Source organism: Molothrus ater, chromosome 5 (genome assembly GCF_012460135.2).
Source record: "Molothrus ater isolate BHLD 08-10-18 breed brown headed cowbird chromosome 5, BPBGC_Mater_1.1, whole genome shotgun sequence".
Classification (NCBI taxonomy): Eukaryota; Metazoa; Chordata; class Aves; order Passeriformes; family Icteridae; genus Molothrus; species Molothrus ater.
Window position 1 is genome coordinate 34,345,780 of NC_050482.2, and position 23,120 is coordinate 34,368,899.

At 41.8% G+C, this 23,120-nt stretch overlaps 1 protein-coding gene across 1 annotated transcript; it reads left to right on the plus strand.

Moving 5' to 3' along the window:
- Positions 1–217: 217 nt before the first annotated feature.
- Positions 218–15,264, plus strand: DYRK2 (dual specificity tyrosine phosphorylation regulated kinase 2). The gene is made up of 3 exons (XM_036400946.1): positions 218–489; positions 1,242–1,378; positions 9,526–15,264. The coding sequence occupies exons 1-3, from the start codon at positions 435–437 to the stop codon at positions 11,125–11,127; spliced, it is 1,794 nt and encodes a 597-aa protein (XP_036256839.1). The 5' UTR covers positions 218–434; the 3' UTR covers positions 11,128–15,264.
- Positions 15,265–23,120: the final 7,856 nt, after the last annotated feature.

Sequence of the window (23,120 nt, forward strand, 5' to 3'; positions counted from 1 at the left end):
CGGTAGGGAACAGGAGGGAGCGGCGGGGAGGGACGGAAGGAGGGCACGCGGCCGACGGGGCGGGGACTGCCGATCCTGTGCGCTGTTTGTCCCCGCTCCGCCGCGCGAGGAGGAGGGTCCTGTCCGGCCGCCTGCTGCTGCCCCCTCCTCCCTGCGAGGGGACCGGGGCGACCGGGGCGGGGGCGGGGGAGGTGATGAGCTTGGGCCGGGGGCTGCGGCGGCGGCTCGGCTGCTGCTGCCGCGGCGGGAGGCGACGGCGGGCCGTTGGAGGGTCTGTCCGGCCGGCCCGGGGCCAGGGGGATGCAGCGCAGGACGTGTCTGGGTCTGGGTGTAGCTGATCGGAGAAGAGAGGCAGACGCCGCCCGGAGAGGCCGAGGAGCAGCGGAGGAGAGCCACCCTGACATGCCTTTTCCTCTCCCTCCTCTCCAGCGGCCATGTTAACCAGAAAACCCTCGGCTAGCGCCGCCGCTGGTGCTGCCTATCCAGCCGGTAAGGAGAGCGAGCGAGAGCCGCCGCGACCGCCACCGCTGGGCCGGGCTGCGGAGGCCCGGCGGAGGGGGACGGGGGCGGGGGGGCTCGGGGGCCCCGCGGCCGCCGCCGCAGAGGTGCCGTGCGTGTCGAACAATGATCCGCCCTCCCCCCGCGGCAGCCGAGCCCGGGGGGCCGTCGGGGGCTGCGCGCTGGGCTCCGCCGAGCCGCTGTGGTGCGGGTGGCGAGTTCGCCTCGGGGGAGCGGGGCGGGGTGAGCGGGGGCCCGAGAGAAATCACGCAGGGAAACGACCCAAGGAGACCTGGGGATCGCCGCGGGTGCCGGAGCGGCTGCGTTTGACAAGGGGCAGCGGTGCTCGCCGCCGCTTCCCGCGGCAGACTTGTGAACTCCTGGCGGGTCCCCGGCGGCGCCGGGATTTCTTCGGGCCAGACGGCTTGGGGGGAGGCGGGAGGCGCGGGCAGCCGTCCAGCCCCGAGGCGTGCGCGGGGCAGAGCCGGCTCGTTCTCCCGGTTAGGCGCCTGCCGGTGGCGGGTTAATCTCAGATGAAGGGCTTAGCCGGGCGAGCACGGCCCGCCCGCGCTATTAGCCGGATCGGTGCGTGTGTGCGCCGCGGCGGTGATTAGCTTTTAATGGCTTCTGCCTCAAGCAAGTCGGGCGGCGGTGCCGGCCGAGCGCTGGGGCCGCCGCCCCGACGGGCTCGCTGCCCGAGGGGCCGCAGCTGCCCGCCGCGCTCACCCCTCTGCTCTCCGCAGGCAGGGCAGGGGACAGCGGCCGCCCGCTGCCGTCTTCCCCGGGCACCGGAGCCGGGGTCTCCCGGGCAGGAGCTGGGACCGGCCCGCCATCGCCCCTCGCATTGCCGCCGCTCAGGGCCAGCAACGCTTCCCACACGGTGAGCCCGGGCAGGGGAGGGTGCGGACGGGGAGCGGGGAAGGGGCGTCTGGCTCGCCAGGTGTGCCCAGCGGCGGTACCGAGCGCGCATGGGCCCCCCGGGGCGCAGCGTGGTGCTGGAGCAACGTGCGGTGGATTTCTGCAGGCTCCGATGAAATGTGCATGCTTGTTGTTAGGCTGGGACCCTGTAACTGCACACATTGCTTTCTCCTTCCCCAGCTCCCTCCCCTCCTCCCCTTCAGGCTGGTTTTGTGTCTCATTTTCAGAGACAAATTCGATCTTTCACACTAGCATAGAGGAGATGTTCTGGTGAATACGTATTTTGAGATGAGGTTAGCCCCTGTGATTAAAATGTCGTATGAACTGTGGTGAAAAATGAAGGCTCCTCTCCCCTTCAGATGTCTGATCAGCTCAGGCCGATCGCAGTCTTCCCTAGAGATAGCTATCGCTGTGCTCAGGGACAGTGATTGGATGAATCTGCCTTTATTGCTGCAGTAGTTTACCTATAAAGAAATAACCGCTGATGGCACAAAAAGGGTGCTATATTCCGGTTCTGTAATATCTCACGTTATCTCCCACTCCTAGTTAATCTACTAGGAATGAAACTTCCCAAGTATGCCACTATATATGGGTAAGAGGAGGTATCTCTGTCCTGAAGGCATGACAGAGTAGAGAGAGGGGTCTATATACTGTCGTGTTAACACTAAATATCTGAAATTTTTATTGCATACATTTCCTTTTACATTCTGAAAGATTTCATACTGACCCTGAAAGGCATTGATAGCATACTTTTCATAGAATTAATGAGTTCTTCATGGATGCTCACATACTATCCATGTAAACATATGGCAGAGCTTTAAATGGTAATGTGATTATGGGCTAGTGGAAGGTGAAACTGTGCATTTAGATATTAGTGTTTCAGTGACTTTCCAGGAGTAAAACATCTTATTCAAATCCATTTATAGCAAGAATTGTCTTAAGTTAAATAAAAAATCAGTAAATATACATATATATATATATATATAGGGTATTCTCAAAAGGAGTGAGGAGTATTCTGCAAATTCAAGGTGGAGTTGCATGCTTGAGATCAACTCCATTGTATATTTATGTAGCTAGAGTACATGTCTGAATTGTTTGTTAGTATATAAGGCCAATTTTTTTCACATTTGTATACCAGTTAAGCGCTGCTTGATTTTAGAGTTGGGTCAACAGCTTAAGGGTTTGTTTAAATAAAATTATAGAAGAAGGAACATAGTACAAACAGCCTGGGCACCAATCATGCAAGGGCTCACATGTAACAGAGCCCAGACTTAATTTAGGATTTGTGAAACCATGGTGGTCCAGCTATTTTTCTGTGACTACTTAGTAATTTTGGAAGTACAGAATTTTGGTATTCTTATACAAAGATTTTGTATATATATATATATTATATATAGTGTCTCTGTGTGTGTATGTATATATATATATCTATATGTATGTAAAGATTCAGTCTTTATAAAAGCATTCAAGGGGTGTTCAAGTGTTACATTTCTGTGTTCCAAGCATCTTTACAAGTTTGTGATTGTGTATGTGTGCCTGTGTTTATATGTAGCATATATATGTGTACTTATGGAAGCACCCGGGAATGACCAAGCATTGTATGGTGATGGATCATGTCCCTCTAGATTCTGACTGTTTCAAAGTCTGTCTTTCCTTTGTGATAAAGAGCCTACTCTACAGTGGTTTTTTAGCCTCAGGTGCTATTACAGAAATGCCTCATACAGCCTTTGTAGGTGGTTATTTTGTGGTTTGCTAACATGCCTTTTTGTGGTAAGGATCAGATTTGACACCAGAATGCTGGATTTTAACCTGAAAAAAAGGGGGGCGGTATCTGTTCTGTAAACTTAGGCCTACTGACCTCAGCTGACACTGACAGATTGAAACCATTGGTTTTGCGTCCCACCACTTCCTCCAGTCAGGCCTGTTTAAAATGGGTCTTTTCAGTTTTGTTAAATTATTTTCCTTCTAGTGTCCATTTGCTTATGCTGTTTTCATCTCTGTTGTATCTATGTGGCTTCTGTAATAGCTAAAACCAGAATTTTTCTGTTTGTGTTTCAAACTTTCAGAACGTATGGTGTGCTTAAGTGGGTGAACTGCTGGTGTTTGTATTTAAGTGTGCATAGTATGTATGTATGCTAATTGTGAGAGAAACTGAGGTAGAAGTTAGGTTTTGTTTAGGCTGAAGGGTTTTTCTTTTAATGCAGACGGGGAAGAAGTCAACTGCCTGTCATATTTCTTACTTGTGTGATCCAGCCTCTGCTGAAACTGTGGTCTCCTACTGTCAAGTGAAATTTCATTGTTTGGTAGATTATAAATAGCATGGGTAGAAGGGGAAAAGATGATGTTTTACACAAGCTTCGTAAAATGGGACAGAGGTTTTGGTGGCAGTCTTCGCAAGCACAGCAGCCTTTGTTGCTAAGCAGGCGGGGTTGTGTGTTCTACTAGGGAAAGGTTTTGTTTATTTTTTTTAAGTGTGCCTTCATCCTAGGCTTATTTGTGTATGCTTCCATCCTTGGCTGTCTTCTTTGCCTTGTGGTGGAAAACATGAACCTGTTTCCAACCCCTTGTCCTCTTCATTTTCCTTTCCAAAGTCAGTGCTTTCTCTTTGGAAGCCTTAAGTTCTTGCTGTGATGATTGGAACCTTTTTCCATTCACTCTCTCCTATTTCATTATGGTCTCGTAACATCCAGTTGACATGCTGCAGTAGAGATTATCTTGCTTGCCTGCTGCTCTGCTTGTATAAATCCCAACCTGTCTGTGAGTCCTTCTTCCAGACTCATCTCTGTCTCTGTTCTTTCTTGCTTGGCATGTGTTCCTGCATTCTGCACTGTTTCTGTTTCTCTTGCAGTATACCAGTATTAATGTTTTTATCCTCCTGTCTAGTACTGTAAAACAACCCATTTACAATGCATGATTCAGTGCCCTCCCTCCTTCAAGCCCTTTCTAAGATTTCTGTACAGCAAGCCTATTTTCTTTTGCCACCAGCGTTGAATGTTTACCCATATACTTTTGCATCAGTCATTGTATTAGTCTTGATTTTTTTAATTTAATTTTTTTAATTGACTTACATTATAATGGAACAGAGATTTCTGGACTCTGTTAATGCAAAGACCTGGTAGGTCACATGCTGCTAATTTTTGCTATTGTCATCTGCTTTAAAGCAGGTAAAACCAAAGCAAATACGTTCTTATTGTGGTGTTTTCATCTATTAAATTGCCACAGAAATACTGTCACATTTGAGTGGAAATAACTATGCAGTCATGATCTGGATTTTACCACATCTCATTTTCTTTGGATGTTTCTTCCTCTATTTAAAATTTGTATCTGGGGGGAATATGAGGCTATCTTAACTTTCAAGGGCTATGGGGGTCAGCTGTGAAATTTGGGTTCCAGCAGCTGGGACTGTGGTGCTGTAGGAACTGCAGTACTTTTGAGCACATCTGTCATATTTGTATAGTTCACCTAACCCAAGGAGTTCATTTTAGTGTACATTGGCTGTCCTTTTGAGTTTCATCATGTGTAATAAATGCAGGGTGTCCCAGAAGTATTCAAACTCACTGCACCCCTAACAGAATTTAAAAAAATTAAGAATCAGTATCACTCTTGAGGCATAGTTCAGTCTGTGAAAATATTTGCTATATGAAGTTATGTTTAACTTTTCAAAAAATAAGCTTATATGGACCAGATACAACAACAGCAAAAATCTGAGTGGTGTATTCCTTCTGCCACTCTTGTTGAGCCCCAAGCTCAACAAAGGCTTAGTCTTTTTTGGTGTATAAAACCTATACTCATGATAAAACCATTAGAGATAATCCAGTATAATTAGCAAGTATTTTTAGTTCTGAACAGAGGAATGTTTTTTAATTAGTTTATCGAGGAAAAAAAAGGCCTTTTGTACCTTTGCTGAGGCTTTTGTTTCGTAGTCAACAAAATAGGCAGTGAAGCATGCTGCACCTGATACCATATGCCTCTTGTGTGTTTGACACAGTAGGGCTGAAACTGGCATGCCCAGAAATGCTGTGAAGAAAGGGGTATATAGTGTAACAATTATTCTTTAATTAAGTTACTACTTTAGAACACTGTTTCTCCCTTTGTCCTCATCTGTGCAGAGTAATAGCAGATAATGACATCTTATTCCTGTGCAGTGTTTCAGCAGGCCATCATGATTGCTCTGTTATTAAGATTAATTTTACAAACCTTTTTAGATTTTGATTGACAGCAAAATCTTTTTTCTGTGATTTTGCTCAAAATAAAATTATAAGATATAGCTGAATCATGTGTCTGTCTTGGATAGTTTTATAGGGTGCTAATAATCACAGAAGTGACTGTTCCAAAGATGAAATATGATACAATTACATAACATTTTGACGCATTTGGAGGATGAAGTTGAGAAGAGGTACGTGCTCCTGTGGGGTTCAGTCCTATTAGTCTTGTAAAAGGTCTTGAAGCAGATCAATGCATTGGGTGAGTGTACTGCAGAGGAATTGTAAATGGGTTTGCCACCTTGTTAGCAGGCTGGATTCATTTTTATGCTACTTCCCTGTTGTTACAGGTCTGTTGCCTTAGTAAGTTACTGTTCTACTTCTGTTCCTAAATCCATTTGTGAAGGCAAAAGAAACCCAAATAATACCACCCTCAAATTAAAGTTTTGCTGCTTTTTTATTTATTTATTGATCATCGTTTAGGGTGTAGTTTTGTTTTGCTTGGTATATCTACTTCAAAGATTAGGTGAGTGTTTTTGGCATAGTCATCAACTTCCATAAAATGAACATAACAAAGTAAAAGATCTTAATGGTGATTTTGAAGTTATGAGAAACTACTAAGAAAGAAAAGAAACACTGCATTGTAATACTTGCTGTTATGTAATTGATGGTGTCAGAAGATTCACGAAGATGGGTTCAAGCTCACCAGTTATTTCAATATATTTTATAGACTTACAACAGTAGCTTTTTGATTATATGTGCTACCAAAATATGTAAATCATAGAAGGTGTGGATGGGTTTGAGCACAAACAACACAATATATAATCAGTAAGCTGTATAAGTGCATGCAGGTGGTCAGTTGTGTAGGTTGTTGGTTCTGGAATTTACTGGTCCATCTGCAGAAGCAAAATGGAAGTGTTGCAAACCTCTCAGGCGTGCGGTTTCGGTTGAAAGGCTGATGGAGCTTTTGCGCACTAAGAAGAGTTTGGTACGGGACTAAGAAGGCTGTAGTCTTTTGTAGCTTGCCAAGCCCATTAGTTGTGGTTCAGGAACTTGCAGTGTTGCTCGAGAAGCTTGTGAGCAGTGCAAGCCTGAGCCTGACAGCAATCTCAGACACCCAAGTAGCCAGAAGTAGATAAGCAGAGCAAAGGACTGGTGCAAATCCAGCCCTCATCCAGGTTGGAAATAGATGAGGAAAGTTCATTTTTGATATGTACTTTGTGGTTGTGTTGTGTCTGATAGCTCTAAAACTCTTTTTGTTAGGCTTTTCTGAAAGAAGAGTGAGCTCTCTTCTCCTGTGCAGCTTTTGGAATAGAGCCTGTGATAATGTGGTAATTTTCTACAAAGAAAACCAGTGCTACTGTCTGCATCTGCATTTCCATTCCCAAGCAGCTGACTGAAACTGGCAAAACCAGTTACTTGGGATTTGGGTTGAAGTTGGAATAATGCTAGTGATTTCATTCTGCTGCTTGAAAAACCATGAATCTGCCTGAAAGTGCAGGAAACTACATGGTTTACACTTCAGAATGTGTTCACAAACACACTTTTTAGAAAAAATAACTTTTTTGTCCCTGTTGAGACAGAATAAATATATAGGTTTTTTTCCAAGCCCTGAAGAACTTCTCAGTACATACATTGAAGCAAGCAGTGCTTAGGAAGGGTGGAAAATAGTTAACTGTGAAAACAGGTGACTTGAGGGGAAAAAAATTCAAGATTTGAGCTGTGGTAATGAGTACTTGGGTTAAAAAGTTCTTAAAAATTACTTTTGCAGTGTTATTCTTTCTTCTTCATTGTCTACATTCATATTGCCTACTCCCAGTTTGTCTAGATATGATCTGCTTTTGTTCAATTAGTGTTGGAGAATAAATTTTTGTACCTAGAGTTTCCTAGCTTGAGTCTTTGGAATTGTATGTTTACTCTGCTGCTTTATTATGCCTTTCTTGTGCAGCTCTCCAGTGCTGAACCTATGACACATCTTACTAATTAGATCTGGTTCTTCTGAAATAGGTGATTTAGCAGCTCTTGGAGCAATTTTTTATTTCTCTGCAGTAACTGCTGTTCATATACAGGATCAGGGCAACCTTCAGGAAACTGCTACTGCAGTGTGCCTCAAACTTGACCTGAAGGAATTGCCTGAAGGCAAAAGAGAAGTCCTCTTAATGATTTAATTTCTGGTGCTTTTGAGACGTCAAACTAGGAAGGGAGTTTTTGTTGATTTCCTGTATATCTTCATTGTGCTTAAATGTTACAAACATCTTTGCTCTGAGTTGTGATTGTGTGGTAGTGCTTTCTATGAGATTGATCAAATTTGACAGTGTGAGCCTAAATTTCTCTGCAAACAAACATACGCAGTCAAACTGCAATGATGAATGAACATCAGTCAAAATGGAATCAGAAGAGCAGTCAACTTGGCAGAAGCAGTCCCTGAGAGCCCTTCTTCTTACATTATATGAGTTTCAGAGCTGCAAATTTCAATATACTGTCCAAAGGTGAAGCTGGTGTCCAGCTGGCAAGTCTTTGGGAACAAGTTAGTGAATTTACAAAAATATGCTTCTGCTGTATCAGACTGATGCCTTAACAGAAGCACAAAGTATGCTCGAGTCTGCCTTGCATGCCTGGGTTTTCTCATTAGGAAGCACTTTGCTGTTGCAGCACAGATTTCATTGCCTCATATCACAGCACACAACTGTCATTTTCTGATTTCATTTCAGCAACCTTAAGTGAACAAGGGATGTGTTATCCTTAGCTGCCTAGAAAAAATACAGTTCAGATGAAAAGTGTTCTCAGCTCTGGCTTGATCATCTGTCTGACAGTATCAGTGAACTTTTCGTTAGTAATTTGACATAAATATTAAGACTGGTGAATCAGCTGGAGAGACAGCAGGGGAATTCTTCCCACATTTGTGTAAGACCAGGCAGAAGACAAACTAATTATCCTCTACTTGAGAGCAAATAAGGAATTTTAAGGACAGCTATTTTAGTGGCCGGTATGCCTGTAAATTTCTTGCTTCTTCTTAAAAATAACAGGTTTGGAGCAATACCTGTTTTCACACTCCAGTACTTTGCTGTTTGCTTGAAAATGCTGAATGCTGCTGTTAATTCCCATGTACACACTGTCAAGAACAAATCTACTTTCTAAAATCTATTAAAGCTTTTTTCCATTCCTATAAAATAAAGTTACTGTATGTTCCTCAAGGCAAAGATTTGCTCTCTACTCAAGTCTGCGTAAGGCCCCAAATCTCATTTTGGTTAAAAGTTATCATTAGGCTGGTTTGGGAGAGTGCTAAAGGATATGCTTATTCTTCATTGATTGGAATGTTTTGCTGACTTGTGACTGTCTAAGTTGCATTCTTGAACTTCAGAAATGTGTGGATTCTTTTCCTCTTTGTGCGTGTCGCAACACATTCCTTATTGCTTAAAAATGTATCTGTAACCTTTGATATACAACAAATTTAGGAAGAAGTTAAAATATTGATTTCTGAGAACAGGTGATGAAAGCATAAGCCATTTAAGTTCTTACAGGCATTGTATGTTATCTTCAGCATCTGTAAAACTGTTACTATTATGAAGTCAAGCATGCATCTTGATGTTACAGGTCTGCTGCATTGAAGATTGCTTGGAAATATTGTTAGCTTCTCATGGTGGCACGCTTGTGATTGCCTTGTTGCAGACATTTTGGAGAGACATGAGAATAGCATTTGAGAAACAAGAATCAGGACATTTAATAGCATCCAGCAGTATCACAGTATACATGCTGTATTTTTTAGATTCTCTGTAAACAATTGACATCTAAGAAGACACTTCACGTTGAGGTGATTTAGGCAGAATGTAGGGTTGCAGAGTGAATGTTGAAGCATGGAGTTCATGTCTTTCTTGTTAACTGGGTATGTATTTATTTTCAATTTTAGGTTGGAGGCAGTAAGCACACAATGAATGAGCACCTACATGTTGGTAGCCATGGACAAATCCAGGTTCAGCAGCTCTTTGAAGATAATAGTAACAAGAGAACGGTTCTGACAACGCAGCCAAATGGACTTACAACGCTAGGCAAATCTGGATTGCCAGTGGTTCAGGACAGACAGACAGAGAGTGCCCACAGGCGACAAGGCAGCTCCAGCTCTTTAAAATCTACAGATGGAACAGGGAAGGTGAAAACCTCTGTTATCACACCAGAGCAAGCAATGAAGCAATACATGCAAAAATTAACAGCTTTTGAGCATCATGAGATTTTTAGCTACCCTGAAATATACTTCTTGGGTCCAAATGCAAAGAAGCGGCAAGGTGTTGTTGGTGGTTCAAACAACTGTGGGTATGATGATGAGCAAGGGTCTTACATTCAAGTACCCCATGATCATATTGCATACAGGTATGAAGTCCTGAAAGTTATAGGGAAAGGAAGCTTTGGGCAGGTGGTGAAGGCCTACGATCACAAGATGCATCAGCACGTGGCACTAAAAATGGTAAGAAATGAAAAACGTTTCCACCGCCAAGCTGCGGAAGAAATTAAGATCCTGGAACACCTTCGGAAGCAAGATAAGGATAACAACATGAATGTTATTCACATGTTGGAAAACTTCACATTCCGCAGCCATATCTGCATGACATTTGAGTTGCTGAGCATGAACCTGTATGAATTAATAAAGAAAAACAAGTTTCAGGGCTTTAGCCTGCCTTTGGTTCGGAAGTTTGCCCACTCAATTTTACAGTGCTTGGATGCTTTGCACAAAAACAGAATCATTCACTGTGACCTTAAACCTGAGAACATTCTGTTGAAACAACAGGGTAGAAGTGGTATTAAAGTGATTGATTTTGGCTCAAGCTGTTACGAGCATCAGCGTGTCTACACTTACATTCAGTCACGGTTTTATCGTGCACCCGAAGTCATCCTTGGTGCTCGTTATGGGATGCCCATAGATATGTGGAGCTTGGGCTGTATCCTAGCAGAGCTTCTGACCGGTTATCCGCTTTTACCTGGAGAAGATGAAGGAGATCAGCTGGCTTGTATGATTGAACTATTGGGCATGCCTGCTCCAAAACTCTTAGAGTCATCCAAGCGAGCGAAAAACTTTGTGAGCTCTAAGGGTTATCCCCGCTATTGCAGCATCACAACCTTATCTGATGGCTCTGTAGTACTTAATGGTGGACGCTCTCGGAGGGGAAAACTGCGTGGCCCACCAGAGAGCAGAGAGTGGGGTAATGCATTAAAGGGGTGTGATGATCCCCTCTTCCTTGACTTCTTAAAGCAGTGTTTAGAATGGGATCCTGCAGCCCGTTTGACACCCACCCAGGCTTTGCGGCATCCCTGGTTAAGGAGACGGTTGCCAAAACCTCCAACTGGGGAAAAGGCCTCAGCAAAGAGAATTTCAGAGAGTACTGGTGCTATAACTTCAATTTCCAAGTTACCTCCGACTTCAAGCTCAGCTTCAAAACTGAGGACTAATTTGGCACAGATGACAGATGCCAATGGGAATATTCAGCAAAGAACAGTGTTGCCAAAACTCGTTAGCTGAGTTTGAAAAACCCAATGCTGTTAATATGAGAGATACAATGTGGCTGAGCCTTATTTGTATGAAAAATTAGCTCAGTTATGCATTTTTATTTGCTCAATAAATCTATTCATTTGTATCTTTCAGCACTCATTTTAAATGTAATTTTAAATGTTAATTTTGTTTTTATAAAAATACGGGGACAATGCTTTAAGTTTTTATACTTATTTTTTAAAATGTTTGTCTTCTACAGTACAATTAGCCTTACTGTAACTAGTGTGACACAGTAATAAACATCAGTGGCAGGCCACTGGTTACAACATGACTGTCATGCATTGCAGCGTGGTATCAAAGGTATTAACCTTTCTCTTCCATGGTTCATATTAGTTTTAACCTGGGGTAAATTTGAAAGACTACCTTTTGGATTTTATGGGTTTGGTCTGGATTCTGTGCACTCTCACATCTGTGACTGACTGGACTCCAGGGAGAATACTCAAAGAATACAGTTAAGCACTTGTAAACTTGTAGTTTAAAGTGGAGCCATAGCATGTTCTATTGTCATTTTTTATGTGGTAGCCCAGAGAAAGTCATGGTATCATTAGAAATACTGTCACCTCCTATGGAATACTTTCTCAATTTAAAAGTTACGGGCTTTGGTTAAAATGATCATTTAAACATAATGCAAAAAATAACACCGGGGCTAAAATGACTTACTTTGCATGCCACGTGGTAGAGTGAGAGGAACGGGTGGTCTTGGAAAGCATGAAAATGGCAATATGTCTGTTTCTCTGAATTTGAAAGTGGCTGATTAGTTGGTAAAGCAAAATTGTTCTGAATTTCATTTCAGGTTTGTAACGTTGAGCATTCACACAATGCATTCTCCTTTTTTCTTTTTTGTTTTTTTTCCCCCATCTCTTCTGTTTTTTCTAATGTGCAGCTTGATCTCCCAAAATCACATAGGCAGAAGTGCTCATTCTGTCAGTTTTATACTGTAACTTCCAGACTGTTAAACTACATGGATTTCAAGGTTGCTTTTATTTCCTCTGACAATGTTTGAGTGACTGTGACTTCTGTGGTACATTTACACTTCAGATCAAATCTGCATGTAGGGGCAAACACGATGTTACTACATTGCTTCCTGTCGAGGAGTACTTCACCTTAGACAGCTTAACTGTAGAAGGAAAGATCCTCAGTGGAAAGGTTTTCATGTGGAAGACACCATCCTAGATATTTTCTAATAAGGGAAAATTAGCAAAGGAAAGCTAAGCACTTGGGATTTGATTTAATCTTTGGCATTTGTTGATGAAAATGGACTTTGAAAGAACAGTTAGAGATACGTGTAGATTTGTTCACATGTGTGTGTGCTAATGCTTGGTTTTTCTTTTTTACTTTTAACTGCATTCATGCAAGAAAGACGGTCTACTAAAGAATAGTATCTAGACCTACAAGAGGTATTCACATGTTGTAGCATGTTTTCAACAGGAACAGTTTAAATCTGAGATCAGTATTTTGATGCATACAATGGCTGTGGTCTACATTGGATGTATAAAACATACGAAAAGGGAATTTTAAACTAAGAAGAAAAATCCTTAAGCGTTTATGGATGTTCGAATAAGACATACTAGAATGGATTGCATTAAACCTCAGTAACTTTACTTACAAACAACATTTATATGCACAGATTTTACTGAGTTACTTGTACAAATTATGAAAATTACTTAAAGCATGGTCCCCTGAGAGGCCAAGAAAGTTTCCGGTTAAGTTCTCCTTCATATTGGTTAATTTACCACTTACAGCTTAATTTTTCTTTGTTGGTTTGTTTTATTTTTTAATTTAATGTAAGACTGGGGGAGGGATATAAAGAAAAAGATGACAGAATTCTCAGGAAACATATCGCTGAACTTCTTGCCAAAAAGTCAACACCTAAAGAAGCTCCAAAATAATTTCTGAGTAGAGGATGTTATTTGTTGATTGATAAATGTAAAAATTAGACTGTCAATCAACCATTTTTCTTTCTTTTTAAAATAAAAAGGTAATTTCTTGCCTCTAGTCAAATTAAATTATTTCGTGTTAACTGTTCACAACTTTATACCATATATATAAGTGCAATATGTAAACATGTGTGAAATCATGTTAAAAATGAAATATAATACTTCTAAGAAAAGTGGGGTTTAGAATATTAATATCCAGTAAATTATGTTCAGTAAATTCTACGTCTGGAAAAGAGATATATTAATTTTAATGTAGAATTAACTAACTCTCATGACTTTGGGAATACAATTCTATGTATTTTTCTACAGTAACAGGGAATCTTTACTTCCTCCACCACCTGCTTGGCTTTACCACTCCTTTCTACCTTAACTCTTCCGGCAAAAGTTGGGAAATAGGGATGCTGATGTTAAGGGTGAAAGAAGAATCATCTCCCATGATATTTTTTAAAGCAGACATTGATACATGTTCCTGCCTTTTGTGGCAACTTAAAGGTGAAAACATTTGTGATGTTCATGGGTCATTAATGGGCTACAACCACTAATTTTTTTTTTCATGTAACCAGTTCTTAATGCCAATAATGCATTTATGATCCACCTTCTTCATAAATGCTACCGGAAACTTAAAGGCCAAACTATAGTGTGAAGAGCTATTTTTTTAACCCAGATACAGTGGAACTTCCTCTATACTAAAGGAGCAGCTACTTCAAGGTTTTTAAGTGATGTAGCTGCATTTTATTGTAGCTTATTTATACCTGTAAAAAAAGGGGGGGAGGGGGGAAGGATGTTGCCTCTTGCTTTGATGTGATTTTATTCTAAGGGCTCTGATAATTAGGCTGATAGAAGTTGGCTTGGAAACAGTGCTTAGTCTCACATGTTACCATTGTCTGGGGACGTCTGAGCTATTTTCAGATTTAGTAACAGCGCAGTGTTGTCTTTGGTTGCAGTCTCACTTGGCTCAGTTTCTTGCACCACTGGTGTGTTCATTACCACTTAAATGTTGGAACAAGAGAGTGATGCAAGATGTGTAGATTAAGGATAGAGGATGGATTGTGCCCTTGGTGTTAACAATGTGCCTTTTGTTATAAATGCATCTTGGCCTCTTTAACCCTTGGAATACTGCTTAGTAGGGATGAAATCTATTTTTAAGTGCTATACCTGTCTTAAAACATCCTGTAGATGATCGAGGCCTTAATAGAAACAATAAGGCAATCACACTGCTAGGGTGGAGAGGACACTCTGTTCTTGTAGTACCGTTTCATTAAGGGGTTAAAGATGGCCCTTCATCATTGGTTGTACTTTAACATCAAATTGATTTTTTTTAAATAATTTTTTGTTATAGTGACACTAGACAAAAATCAACTGTATTTGTAAAAATTTACCTCAAACTCTTTAGTTTTATAGTGTGATTTAATCCCAGGGCATTTGGTATGTACCAAAGTGCATTCCTTTTATATGTGCCTGGCTCTTATAAAAGTGACCAGGGATTTTTACAATTTGGGTGCAAGGCACTTAAGCCACTTTTAACTTGGTGGGTGGTTTGGAGTTACAAATGACTTCATGGGAATGTTGAAAACACTTAAAAGACATAAGTAGCATCGGGCAATATTAAAATCTTTAAGCAAGGGTGTGCATTATTTAATGCTCTCCGTTTGTTAATTTTTTTTCCATCAGTAATATTTGTGATAATGCAGAAAGAACTCTTTTTACAGTCTGCAAAGATTAGAATATTGCCCAGTGTAATACTATGGTAGCATTTGAATAAAATAACATTTGTGAATTATTGTTTCTAGGGGCTTGTACATCTCTGCTACAAATTGTAATTATTCAGTTCAACTGCTACAATTGCGTCTAAGCAGTAGCTTGGGTTTTTATTGGGCAATGACTTAGACACGTGACTGTAATATGCTGCAACTGTGTGTACTGAAAACATGTGAAAAATGATTGAATGTGGACTGTGTATATATTTATGTATAATTTTCTGTGAGATGCTGCTGTTGCCACTTAACATTAAAGATGTTGTAGTGGGTTTTAATCCTAGTGGCCAGTTTTATGATACTGTATGTATTGTACAGCTGATGACAGGAGTTAAGACTGTTCTAGTGAATATTTGTTACATTTTATTGTTGTGGCCAGAGATCATTTCAGAATAAAATTTTATGTCCTACTTTGATTCTGTCCACTGTACTTTGGGGTTTTTTGTAGTCCGCTGTACTTTGGGGGGTTTTGTAGTAAAGAAAGCCCTTGGAATGCTGACATTTCTTAAATGTGGAAAGGCCTTCTCCTAGCCTGCTCAGTCAGTGGCAGCAGTGCCTTTGTCCCCGAGCTTTCTTGCTGGTATCTGTATATAGCAATCAACCATTGCTGGAGGCTGACTCTTCTACTGCTTTATGTGTCTTGACAGCCTTGAATATTGCCCAGAGGCTGCTTTTGCCCTGTGGTTTCTAAAGTTCTTCTTAGGACTTAGAAAGTAATATGTTTTGTATTTTTATTTGCCCCCTACAGAGAAAAGATCTTTGGCAGGAATTTTGTGGATGTGGCTGTTCTAACTGTTTTTGACAGATTTTTTAAAATAACAGTAGGTCTGATTTTATAAAAATACTTGATTGAGACCGCTACAGTGTGTATTCTTTTTCTTAAATTTGCTTTTAAAAGACCCAGATTTCTGCACTAATGTTTGTGTCAGACTGAATTTTCAGAGCTTGTCAGACTCTGTGAAGTCCCAGGATAATGAGAACATACTAAACAGACTAGACTGAGCTAAGTTCTGTTCATGAATACATCCAGAGGAATTTCACCCTTTAGTGCAGAGCTGCCTCGTAGGTGATTGGTGACATTCTCTACTTGGTGATGTCCATGTGCACCTGCACCCAGAGCAGTTTCTCTGAAAAGCTTTCTGGTTTGGGTGAGCCCAGGCTGAAATCAAGGGATTTTAATTGGACTTTTTTATTGTTTCCTATTCAGCATAGTTGGGAGATTTTAGAGCACAAACCCCATCAATATTAAGTATAGATAGATACAGTTTACAGCCCCAAAGAACAGTGAGCCAAAAATTACATATTTGTGGCCTATTTGTTTGTGATTGTGTTCTGAGGACAAAGGCCTTTTTTTGTTTTAGTTACTTAAACTATTTTATTGAAAGAAGTTTAACTAACTCACTCCAGCTCTCTAATCCTCTTGCCAACTTTTGCACTATTTTCTCACCTTTGTTTTCTCATTTGAAGAAGGGTCAGAGCCTTCTCACTTCATTTCAGTTGTCTGGAAGTTGGCTTTTGGCCTGTGCTATTCTCTGAGACTCCCAGGAGCTGGTGGAGAATTTGTGTTGCCTCCTGTGAGCACTTCCTTCCTAGTCTTTAAGAGCTCAGATCCCTCCCTAAAATGCAACCCTTGGAAGCCCACCCTGAATGACAGTCTGTAGTTGCTGTTATCTCCACAATGCTTCCTTTTGTGAAAAATCTCTCTACCTTCGGATATCAGCTGTGCATCTCCTGTTTTTACAGAAAGCTCAGTAAAGAATGCAAGAAGTGTAATGATCATCAGGTACTGTCTTGTTCACTTACAGATGCTGTTGCTTCTCTTCAAAATACCATCTTGTCCCAGTTTTTAAAGATCTGCTTATTGAAGGATCCAGCAGGAAATTTACTCTTGCTCAAGACTTAAGAAAAGAAAAAGGTACTATGGAATGTGTCTGTATAGGGCTGCCCTGTGGTCAGGAGTTGGTATGGAGAGGGAAAAAAGGCACTACTGGTAAGACAATAGGGCGAGACCTATTTGTAAGGGTAAGCATGATCCTTCTGGGGTTCCATGGAGGTTTTGGGTAAGCATGATCCTTCTGGGGTTCCATGGAGATTTAAGAATTTCAGCAGTATCAGGTTGAGAATGGGGAAATCTTAAATATTTCTCAGTGTCTTAAACAATTGATAGACTATTAATTCAGTGGAAAAACATTATTTTGAAAGTGTGTCATTTAAACTATGCTAATAATGAAAGGATAGCATTAAAGAATATTTTCTGTAGCTAGAACTTTATATAAACATACATTTCTTTTTGAAATGTGATTTATAGTGCTGTTATGCTGCCAGCATAATCTTATGTTTTATATTTTATTCCTGAGAGGAAGAAGATTCCTTGTCTTTTTCTTGAGTGCATGGTACTAGACATCTCTCAGCCATCAGATATGCTTTATCAGAGTGAAAGAGCCATTGGTAGAACTGATTTCTGTTCCTTTGCAAAAATCTTCTGCCACTCCTGGAACTGGGGTTTCTCTGCGTCATTTTCCCTCTTTGGTTTTTGTCTGCTGTTTGCTTGCTTGTTCATTTGTTTGTTTTTAAGAAGTGCTTTCCAGCCTCTGGCTGTGGTGAGTCTCGGATCTCTGCCAACTATCAAACACATTGGGATAGGGAATAACTGCAAAAACAATGGTTCTTTAGCTTTTTCCCAACAATAAACAGAAAGTCTAGCTCAGTACCAAACTCCTAAGACAGGGAAAGCACGTTCACCTCCAGCTGCTGGATCCACACCAGCTGTTAATCTTGTTGTTTAATTTCTGCGTGAAGTTTGGTGGAAATGCCAGGTGCTGCAGAATGAAGTGGCTGTGTCCATCACTTTGAGGGGGGAAATGAGACTACAGTGGAAGGTCATGGCATCTTTTTTGAGAATATCAGGGATAGAGATGGAGCTAGGGAAGGTTTTGTTGAGAAATTCTTGGACTGGAAACTGCATAACCCTGTGGGAAGTGGCAATACAGTGTTCCTGCTAACAGTGGGAACTGTTTCCTCAGTTTCACAGACTTTTCTTTACTGTGGTTTGGTTATCTGCAAGCTACATATAGCTATGCATACCTTAGGTACCTGAAGATATTGTCTGGAGCAGTTGTGAACAGTGAAATATTATTTTATCACTAACATGGGCACTGGGAAATCCAAAGGTTCTCATTCAGAGATGAGACCATCTGACCCAACATTGCAGCACCCAAAATCCATTTAAGACTAAATGCAAAATCCATTTGTCTCAATGCAAAGCATTGCTGTGAACTGTTAAACCGTGATTGAACAGAGGATGGGAGAGAAATGTCCATGAAGCAGAAAAGCAAGTAACAATTGTTTTATAAAGACTTTTGAGCAGGCTTCAAGTATGATACTGATTAATTTAAGACTACCTCTTTAACTTAATAACAGTGGTCTGAATAAAGACATAATAATAATAGTAATAATATTTTTATTTCAGCTTCAATACGGCAGTAAAAATTCCACATTTAATTATTTTTCCCCTAACTGTGGGTTCTTGCAGACACTACAAATATGCTTTCCTCAAACCATCTAGGTATAGACATCTACTCTAATATCAGCTCCTGATGGATAAGCAGGACCCAAAATTAAGGAATGTGTGTGTGTATACAAAGTAGATGTATAGGTATGCATGTGTGTGCGCATATATGACTCTTTGAAAAACAAACCCAAAAATTCTGCAGGCATTCTTTGTAGTGCTTTACCAAAAAAAAAAAAAAAAGAGATGTAGCTTTGTTTTCCCTTTGCCTCTTTGAAGTTTCAGTGTAAGCCATTTTTGCATTACACACACATCAAAGCCATTTCTCACTGCTGTACTCGTTTCACCATGGGGGTGCACACAGTGAACCTCAGCTTTCCTGCTGGTGGCAGAGGGTGCTCAGTGAGCAGCAGTCAGGTGTCACCCCATGACGGGTGGTCCCGTCACATTTTCTGAAGCTGACCTTCATCAATTAGAGAGCTGTTTTGTAGCTTATCCTGCTTGGCAACTGAAATAATTCCTTTGTGGTTAAAGCCTGAGTCCATGTGCTTAACTTGGGTTTGTAAACTTCAGCTGAGAAAGAAATCCTGAGTTTGTTAAGTCCACAGCTGGAATTAAAAATGGGTTTCTAAACATCCTAGTACTTGTCTCATCTAACTGTGACACTTATAAAATGGCCTTTAAGATTTGAAAGGTTTTTCTGAAGGTGTGTGCAGAGAGTGCTTTGCGCAGGACAGCCCTCACCTGATGGCCCTGTCTGTGCTGCTCACAGATGGCTTTGCTGTTGGTACCCTGGGAGGCTGGCACTCCTCCAGCACTTCTGGCTTCCTCCAGGTACGAAGAACACTTGACGGACAAAACCGCTGAGCAGCGTTGCTAAGGAGAAACAAAACATTTGTGTCTCAAGGGCCGTGCCCGCTGCGCATGAGACCGCACTCTCCTTGCCTGGGTTTCACTCCTGTGAGCTGTTCTTTCCCACTGGACCTGCCCCTCCACAGACACCTGCCAGTCCTGCCAGCACCCATCTCTGTGCCTGTTGGGGTGGGAATGAGCAGGTCTCATTCCTCCTGAGCTAGCCCATCACTGCCTACATCTCTGAGTGCAAATTCCGTGCCAAAGGCAGTGAACAGCTCGTCTGGTGCTTCTGAGGCGAAGTTGCTGCCACAGAGTACCCAGCAGGGTGCTGCAGCCCACTGGTGTGGGGCCAGCTGTGCACCTGTAAAGAGGTGGCCCTGGCCCTGCTCCCTGTGGGGTGCTCCGGTCCCTAACAGTGTGTGGAGGCAGGGACATTTTCCCTCTCCTTGGGTGAGCAGCAGAGCTGAAGTGTGATGCTTAGGTGAGTGCTCTCATGCTGCAGCAGGAGGAGGGAAGTTCTCCCTACCCTGAGACTGATAGCATCAGGCAGAGCAGCTTAGCACCTGTCAGGGTGGGATGTGAGGAAGCTGTAACACACTGTTCCATTGGCACAGGGGGAATGTTTCAAATCACAAGCATTTGCAGATGGCCTGTCTTAATTAGCTTTGACAAGTACCTAAGTTACTTTAAGTTACACCACAGCAAGATCCTGAAGCTTTCATTTTTGACACTTTTAAATAAAGCTTTTTCCCTCCTCCTGCTACAGCATTCCCATGTTTTGTCCATATAAAGCTCCTGAGAAGAAATAAGATCTTTACGTAGCTCAGGAGCTATATTTGCTATATTTTGATTGACTAAACGATTTATAATCAGGAGGTGCCTCCTGCCAGCGCTCCTCATCTGTTGAATGAGAATTGCCTGCAGCAAATCCATGCCAGCAGAGCTGACAGAAAAGTACACTAATGCCATCTCAAAGCAAATACCTTGCACCCCAATTTCCCTCCTTCCTCATAGTGACTCAGACAAATTATCTTTATGACCAGTGACTGCAGGAGTTACAGGTTTTCGCTCCAAAGGTGAAAACCTGTAACTCCTGTAGTTACAGGAGAATAGCAGAACACCATTAGCAGAATACTTACCCATGCAGTTATTGATGGTCTATTGTGTGCGAGCAGTGGTGCTGGCAGCCTTGTTAGAGTCCCTGAATAAACTCTGTGTGAAAAGAAGCTGAAGGCAAGTGTGCCTCTACCTTTGAAGGACGCAAAGCAGAAGCCTTTCCTCACCTGGTAGAAGACACTTGATCTGATTGCCAAAAAATCCTCTAGTTCTGGCGTGGCAAGGTTAGAAACAGAAAAAAATGGCTACTATGGGCCTTCGAGGAGATACAAATTGTTTTTTTTTTTTTTCTCCTCTGATGAAATTATGGCATAACAGGGGCCTGGAATATTCTAGCCAGGAAGGTGTTGGGCACACAGTCCATCTCAGCTGAAGCAGAGGATCAGTATAGGACTCTTCGTTCCCAGTGTTTTGGTTTTCCCTTGGCTGAGGTGGATCTGTGTCTGCTGAGGTGGATTTTGGCTGAGGTGGGTCTGTGAGGTGTCTGCTGGGCAGACAAATTCCCCTTTTGGACAAAGCTGAGGAAATCCTTGTGAGCTACCCTGTGTATAGATGGGCAGGTTGGAGAGACAGGGGACATGGTGGTTGCAAAAAAGTACATAAGTAATAAACAAGGGATCACTTTTCTTCCTCTTGGTGATTTCATCCAACTCCCTATTGCATTGGACTTTGATATCAAAACACAATCACCTGCTTGAGCCATAAGTGCCCTAAGAATAAAAAAAAAACAGATACAAGCACGTAAACTCAGGAGATTAAAAATAGAAGTTACCTGTGGAGTACTGTTTCATCTCCCTTAATGATCTCAGCTTTCAGAGTTTTACATTTGTATATTTCTTTTCTATCTTCCAACCAAGATAAGCAGAACTTTTCTGGGAGCATAGGGCCTAAAGGGCATCCACTGTCACAGTAGATATAATTTCATAAAATCCTTTATCTAAATGTACTGTTTATGACAAAAGTAGTTAGCTTACTAGCACCTACTGCTTCTGTTGAAAGACTGCTATAAAACACTGTTTCTCTGATGGTTAGAAATGTGCTTTTAGCTTAAAATAGTTGATGATTTTTTTTTTCATGCTATTTGTTCTTGTGCCAACATTGTCTTGGATGATCCTTCTGCCATGGTGGTATTTGGACATATATTTATAAAGTGTAATTGTATCCCTCTCAGCCTTTCCTTTGCTAGGCTAGTGCTATTAAGCTATATTTGTCTCATCAGTGAAACTAACTCCCCATGCTTGTCTTACTAGGTGTCTGCACCTGTTCTAGCTTCAGTTCAGCTTTCTTAGAGCTGTGGCTGGCATCCTGCTGGCAGTCCCACCAGGGATATGCACAGTATGAAAAACACCCCTCCCTGCCCACTGCTGTACTTCGCCCAGAGCATCCCAGGATTTTCCTTCTCTCTGTCATGCCAGCAGCTCCATTCTGGCCATTCTTCAGTTATTTGGCTGCTCCCCTGCCTCTCCTTCCTTGTGCTGTGCACAGATGATGAGATGCAAGTCACAATAAAATTTCTCTTGGCTGGTATGTATCTACTTGGCTTTGCTCTATTAGATTTCCATTGCCTTATTGTGAGAAATGAAACCTCATGATTCTCATGAGTATATGTAATCTGAGCAGCTGGAACTTTTAGGAAAACATTAGAAATTATGTGACTGTAAGGAAAAAATAATCATATTCAGCATTCATTTTTCAGAGATATGTTTCAGATGTGATGCAGTTGGCTCTAATCAACGTTGGTACATTAAGGTGTTGCCATTACACCAGAACAAAAACTTATGTTGCCAAGTCTCATGACTTCAACTGGTGTTTTTCCTCAAATGCTCTCTCCTAGAATTGTTATTACAAGTTAAATTTTCTAACTTTTACTGAAGTATGTTTCTAGTTTCAGAAAGAAGAATGTTGTCAACGCTAAATCCAGAGAACAATTCCTATGAACTTAAAAGGAACAGATTACAAAAAGAAAGCAGGTTTAACTCCAAGACTACTGAATTTGCAGGGCATGTAGCAATAGTGCCAAGGTTTTCAGAGCATTTAGAGTCTTCAGTGCTACCAGATGATATGAAATAATACGATTTGACCTAAAAATCCTGTTTTTCTACACATCTAATTAAGAGTTGCTTCATGGAGAGACACCAAGTCAGAAGTGATGGGACTTGCTGAGCCATAGCTGGCTATCTTGCATTGAAATGTCTTATGCTGAGGGCTCAGGTACATCCTTCTACTCTAAAAAGACACAGGGAAGGAAGATGAGAAGAAGAAAGCAGCCATGGAAAGCAGGAAATATTTAAGGGTGCTGGACTGAGTTTAGTGCCTGTGAGGAGCTGATAATGAGGCTGGACTTTGCCCTGCATGCTCTTATCATGGGTCATGAGAAAGCCACATATGGGCTGGCCCCTGCCTCTGCCAATTCCCACTCCTATGTCACTTGTGAAAGGGTTGCAGCTGGTGAGGTGGGTTGGCTGTGCCAAGTTTCAGGCTTGGGTAGGATTCACAAATGAGTTTAAGACAAGATTTGAAGGCTTGTCTTCACAGGTGCTGTGTTTAGATGGTATTGGCCCTTACTGCTGTCTATGCTGTACTATGTTCATCCCAAATGTAGAGATTTCTCCAAAAAAAGCTAAGATGCATTGATGACCAGGAGGAAGCTTCAGTGTAGGTGTTCACTGCCTGTCCTTTTCATACTGTTTAACAGTGAACTAGGAATTGAGTTTTCTTGCAAAGAAAGGCTTCTGCTTGGGGACTTTTTCTGCTTCTTCCTTCAATACAAAGTTTCTTGGACAAGCTAAGAGA

Bases quoted from the DNA above. Each gene is read 5' to 3' on its own strand.
- DYRK2 (XM_036400946.1), top strand. From the start codon at position 435: ATGTTAACCAGAAAACCCTCGGCTAGCGCCGCCGCTGGTGCTGCCTAT. The intron at 490-1,241 runs GTAAGGAGAGCG...TGCTCTCCGCAG, and splicing joins TGGTGCTGCCTATCCAGCCG to GCAGGGCAGGGGACAGCGGC. The intron at 1,379-9,525 runs GTGAGCCCGGGC...TTTCAATTTTAG, and splicing joins CCAGCAACGCTTCCCACACG to GTTGGAGGCAGTAAGCACAC.